Source organism: Coregonus clupeaformis, chromosome 10 (assembly GCF_020615455.1).
Source record: "Coregonus clupeaformis isolate EN_2021a chromosome 10, ASM2061545v1, whole genome shotgun sequence".
Classification (NCBI taxonomy): Eukaryota; Metazoa; Chordata; class Actinopteri; order Salmoniformes; family Salmonidae; genus Coregonus; species Coregonus clupeaformis.
In genome coordinates, this window is record NC_059201.1 from 40,650,662 (window position 1) to 40,656,794 (window position 6,133).

The window sequence follows — 6,133 nt, forward strand, 5'->3', positions numbered from 1 at the left end:
TATGGAGCTCGGGGTGCTGGCGCTAGAGAGAGGAGGAGGGAGAACCCGAGGAGGGCCAATCCCTGCACCAACTGTGGCCGTGGAGGACACACCGCGGCCAGGTGCTGGGGAGGGTCTTCTGAGAGAGGGGACAACAGGTCACGCACTGGGGAGTCATTTCAGGTGAGTAGGCGCCCCACTTACCCAGAGCTCTCTGTTGGTCACATGAGCATTCCTGTGCGTTTTCCACAGGTGGCACCTCATTCCCAGCATAAGGCGCTAGTAGATTCAGGCGCAGCTGGGAACTTTATTGATCGGGCATTTTGTGCTAGGTTAGGAATTCCCCTTCGGCCGGTAGAAGTTCCATTCCCTGTCCATGCGTTAGACAGCCGGCCGTTGGGGTCGGGTCTAATCAGGGATGTCACGGCACCGCTGACGATGACTACGCAGGGGGGTCATGAGGAAATCATTCAGTTCTATCTGATTGACTCTCCTGCGTACCCAGTGGTGTTGGGGCTTCCCTGGTTAAGCACCCACGATCCTACCATAGCGTGGCAACAGAGGGCTCTTATGGAGTGGTCTGCCCAGTGTGTAGGGAGATGTCTAGGTGTTTCCATAGGGGCGACCTCGGTAGAGAGTCCGAACCAAGTGCCCGCACTGCGCATTCCCCCGAGTATGAGGATTTAGCACTAGCGTTTAGCAAATCGAGAGCAGCACGGCTACCTCCTCATAGACAGGTGGACTGTGCGATAAATCTCCAGACCGGAGCAGCTTTTCCCAGGAGTCGTGTGTATCCCCTGTCTCAAGAGGAGACTGCGGCTATGGAGACTTACATAGCCGAGTCCTTGGCACAGGGATACATACGGCCCTCTACTTCTCCGGTTTCCTCGAGTTTCTTCTTTGTGAAGAAGAAGGACGGGGGATTGCGCCCGTGTATTGATTACCGTAGTCTCAATCAGATCACAGTAAAATACAGTTACCCACTTCCACTGATTGCGACGATGACGGAGTCATTACGCGGAGCGCGTTTCTTCACAAAGTTGGATCTCAGGAGCGCGTACAATTTGGTGCGCATTAAGGGGGGGGATGAATGGAAAACAGCATTTAGCACCACCTCGGGTCATTACGAGTATCTCGTCATGCCGTATGGGTTAATGAATGCTCCTTCAGTCTTCCAATCCTTTGTTGATGAGATTTTCCGGGACATGCATGGGCAGGGTGTAGTGGTGTACATTGACGACATTCTAGTGTATTCTTCTACACGAGCCGAGCATGTAGCCCAGGTGCGCCGAGTATTGAGACGACTGTTGGAGCATGACTTGTATGTCAAGGCAGAGAAATGCCTGTTCTTCCAGGAGTCCGTCTCCTTTTTGGGTTATCGGTTGTCCGCGTCTGGCGTGGAGATAGAGGTAGATCGGGTATCAGCTGTGCGTAATTGGCAAACTCCAACCACCGTAAAAGAGGTGCAGCGGTTCTTGGGTTTTGCTAATTACTACCGGAGGTTTATCCGGGGGTTTTGGACAGGTTGCAGTTCCCATTACGTCCCCTGCTAAAGGGGGGTCCGGTGCGCTTGCGGTGGTCAGCTGAGGCGGACAGGGCATTTGTCAAGCTGAAGAACCTGTTCGCTTCGCCCCGGTGCTGGCACATCCGGATCCCTCTTTGCCTTTCCAAGTAGAGGTGGACGCGTCCGAGACCGGTATAGGGGCAGTCCTGTCACAACGGTCCGGCACGCCACCTAAGCTCCGCCCCTGTGCGTTCTACTCCAAGAAGCTCAGCTCGGCGGAGCGCAATTATGACGTTGGGGACAGGGAGCTGTTAGCTGTAGTCCAGGCCCTAAAGGTGTGGAGGCATTGGCTTGAGGGGGCTCAACACCCTTTTCTCATTCTGACTGATCACCGCAACCTGGAGTACATCCGGGCAGCTAGGAGATTGAACCCTCGTCAGGCTAGGTGGAACATGTTCCTAGCCCGGTTTGTGTTTAAGATCACATACATCCCTGGGTCCCAGAACGGTAAGGCAGACGCACTGTCCCGACAGTATGACACGGAGGAGAGGTCCATTGAGCCTACTTCCATACTGCCGAAGTCTTGTCTGGTGGCTCCGGTAGTATGGGAGGTCGATGCGGAAATCGAGCGGGCGCTGCGTACCGACCCTACTCCCCCGAGTGTCCTGTGGGGCGGACGTACGTTCCGCTCGAGGTTCGTGATCGGCTTATTTCGTGGGCTCATACATCACCCTCCTCTGGACATCCTGGTATTGGTGGGACGGTGCACTGCCTTAGCGTGAAATACTGGTGGCCAACGTTAGCCAGGGATGTGAGGGTTTATGTCTCCTCCTGCTCGGTGTGTGCCCAGTGTAAGGCACCTAGACATTTGCCCAGGGGTAAGTTACATCCTCTGCCCGTTCCACAACGACCATGGTCCCACCTATCTGTAGATTTTGTGACCGATCTACCCCCTTCCCAGGGTAATACTACCATTTTGGTCGTTGTGGATCGGTTTTCTAAGGCCTGTCGTCTCCTCCCACTGCCGGGTCTCCCTACTGCCCTACAGACCGCCGAGGCCCTCTTTACCCACGTGTTCCGGCACTATGGGGTCCCCGAGGATATTGTGTCCGACCGAGGTCCCCAGTTCACCTCCAGAGTCTGGGGGCTTTTATGGAACGCCTGGGGGTCTCGGTTAGCCTTACCTCGGGGTACCACCCAGAGAGCAATGGGCAGGTTGAACGTGTTAACCAGGATGTGGGTAGGTTTTTGAGGTCCTATTGCCGGGACCGGCCGGAGGAGTGGTCGAGGTATATCCCCTGGGCAGAGATGGCCCGGAACTCTCTCCGCCACTCCTCCACCGGATTAACACCTTTCCAGTGTATTTTAGGGTATCAGCCGGTCCTGGCACCGTGGCACGAGAGCCAGACCGAGGCCCCTGCGGTGGACGAGTGGATTCGGCGCTCAGAAGAGACGTGGGACGCTGCCCATGTCCATCTGCAGCGTGCCATCCGTCAACAGAAGGCGAGCGCCGATCGCCACCGCAGTGAGGGGCCGTGTACGCACCGGGAGATCGAGTCTGGCTCTCGACTCGAAACCTGCCCCTCCGCCTGCCCTGCCGGAAGCTGGGTCGGCGGTTTGTGGGGCCCCTTCAAAGTCCTGAGAAGATTGAACGAGGTGTGTTACAGATTACAACTGCCTATTGAGTACAAAAATATTAACCCCTCGTTCCATGTGTCTCTTCTCAGGCCGGTGGTAGCTGGTCCACTCCAAGAGGAGGAGATAGGAGAGACCCCTCCACCCCCTTTGGACATCGAGGGGGCACCGGCGTACAGGGTCCGGACTATATTGGACTCGAGGCGCCGGAGGAGTGGTCTCCAGTATCTCGTGGAGTGGGAGGGGTACGGTCCGGAGGAACGGTCCTGGGTGCCCAGGAGGGACATCCTCGATCCATCCCTCCTGACTGAGTTCCACCGTGGGCATCCCACGCGCCCGGGTCCGCGTCCTCCTGGCCGTCCCCGAGGCCGGGGTCGGTGCACGGCTGGAGCCGCGCGTCAAGGGGGGTACTGTCACGGATTCTGCCGAGGCTGCTCCTCCTCCTTGTACGAGCAGGCGTCGGCGGTCGCCGTCCCCGAGTACTAGCTGCCACCGATCTTTGTTCTGTGTGTGATTGCTTTTGTCTGTCTGTCACACCTGTGTCCAATTGTTTATTGATCACCTGTCCTATAAGTTCTGTCTGTTTGCTTAGTAGGATTGTGTGTTGTTGTTCGCCTGTCGTAGTGCTGCGTGTTTCGTTTCTTGTTTTCTGTTTTAGTGTTTTACGCATTGTGCGTAATGCTCGCCTCTGTGTTTTTCGAGGCAGTTTGTTTACCGTTTCCTTGTTGGATTATTTGAGTAAACTCTGTTGGACTGAGCCTCGGTGTCCTGCGCCTGACTTCCACCCCACATACACCTCACATCTTGACAGTCAGTGGGCAAATGTACAAAATCAGCAGGGGATCAAATACTTTTTTCCCTCACTGTACATGTTGAGATTATGAATAAAAGCTAGATAATTTTTATTGGTCAATTGGCAGCGATCATCATGTCACCACCATACAAGTTAAGACCCTCGATATTTATTTATTGGAAATGAGCATCTATCTTATGACAGTGCACATTCACCACCCTGTGAAGTTCATCATAACTTATTTCATCGGTAGCCTAATAAACTGTGCGTGCTTTTCCAAGTCGTAGTGGCAGGACCAGACAACTTAGCATTACGTGACTGCAAATTTACCGCAATATGATGGTTATTCTATCAACAATTGCAATATCAACAATATTCAATAAAATACAAATGTTTTCACTGCCATTTGTAGCATGATCTATTTCACCAACAAAAAAAGTATCCACTCCTGTCAAATATATATTTTCTGTTGGCATTTAGGAAATGTACCCACATTAGGCCTGTCATGAGTTTTTTTTTTATCCGACAGGTAGTTCAATCCCATCAAAATGGTTGGATGGAAACATGGTTACTGACAAAAGCATTTCTTCAAGTGGCAGATATAAATTCATGTTTTGCCTTAGAACCTGGTCAATTTCACGTCATCCTAAAATAACTAACTATAGCATCCTTCTGTCCCTTGTCTATCCCTACCATCCATATCCTCTCCTTTTTTCCCATCCGCCCTCCCCCTTCTTCGTGTGCCCACCTTTCCTCTCCCACAAGAGTTTGAAACAGTGTGTCCCCCAGGGCCCCCTGGCTGCTGACCCAGGCAGCCTCCCCCTGCCACCCCAGACAGGGCTCAGCCCACGTGGTAAGGGGCGGACGCCCAGCGCCCCAGAGGTGGGGAAGGACAGAGGGCTGGAGCTGGTGAAGGAGAGACCAGAGGACATCCTGTCCCCGAGAGAGACGCCTGAATCCCTCAGTGACTCCCTCTACGACAGCCTTTCCTCCTGTGGCAGCCAGGGCTGACCGGCCTAAGGACCCAGGGACAGAGAGGGGAGCAGATGGAGAGACAGACCGACCGACACCCTTTAAACCCCTGCTAATGAGGCACACCCATCCCTTCTTGTAGTGGTGGGCCCAGCCCCTGAGGCAGACCGAGTTGAAGTACCTCTTCCACATACACCTCTTTCTGCTGACCCTCTCTGTATTACTGAGACCTGGTTAGAACTGCTGGAAAACTCACCCTCAGGTTGACTGATGTTCACACACACATACATAATTTGAGGAACTAGACTGAGAATTGGACACTGCTGTCCTCCAAGCAACAAGCATCATATGACAGACCAGCGCAACTCAAATGTACACAGACACAGACACAGACACACACACACACACACACACACACGAGGGTTGGGCGGTATCCAGATTGCCATACCTTCATACTGACCTTGTGCCATACTGGGATATTCTGTAATACTGGCACTGAACACAAGGGGCACTATTTTCAAATCCCACTGAGCCTAATCCGAAGGTTAGCAATGCTAACAACTACATGTCAAGTCCTATAGAGAATGCTAACTAAATGCTAACATTTTATACAGTCTCTGACCTAAACTGTTTTCAGGACAGACATCCCAGCTCATAAAGTTATACAAGTAAATGCTACTCACAGTTTACTGCATGCACAAAACAAATATTAGACAGCAAGGCTCTTGATCCAGGAGGTGATTTTCTGCTGTTACTGGTAAGCGAAGCTCGATTTGGGAAAAAGCTAACCACTTAGCTAGATAGCTAACTAGCTACTGCAGCGCATTTAGCACATTTTAGACAGGTAACTTAATAGTTAAAAGATATCTAGCTGGCAAACATTTAGTTGTGAATTCCATACTGTAACTAGATCACATGGCGCGTGCTGTACAACAGTGAGTGACTCACAAGGCTCTGGTCTCTCATCATTGTGTGCTTGTAAACAAACACCACGTGACTGGGGACTACGGTAAGCTTCATAATGAATAATTATGTGACAGGTGAAATGAAGAACGCAATTTTCTTTATCTCCTAACAGATTGCACAAGTTGACTGTAGGTATTTACAAAAATAATTGCTACAAATATTCACATTTTATTTTAAAAACTTCAAAGAAATAGGTTCAACGGAATTGACTGTATTGAAAAACCACCCCGTGGCTATTTCCAAATACCCCGGTATATGGTATACCGCCCAAGCCTAACACACAC

At 51.8% G+C, this 6,133-nt stretch overlaps 1 protein-coding gene across 2 annotated transcripts in view; it reads left to right on the forward strand.

Annotated features, from left to right (window-relative positions):
- The window catches only part of LOC121575146 (nck-associated protein 5-like), a 154,683-nt gene extending 149,190 nt beyond the window's left edge, over positions 1–5,493 (forward strand). For both annotated transcript variants that reach the window (XM_045223025.1, XM_041888041.2), the window contains one exon: positions 4,677–5,493. In XM_045223025.1, the coding sequence (XP_045078960.1) occupies positions 4,677–4,922 (246 nt within the window). In that variant the 3' untranslated portion in view covers positions 4,923–5,493. The remainder of the gene's footprint in view (positions 1–4,676) is intronic.
- The last annotated feature ends 640 nt before the right edge of the window (positions 5,494–6,133 follow it).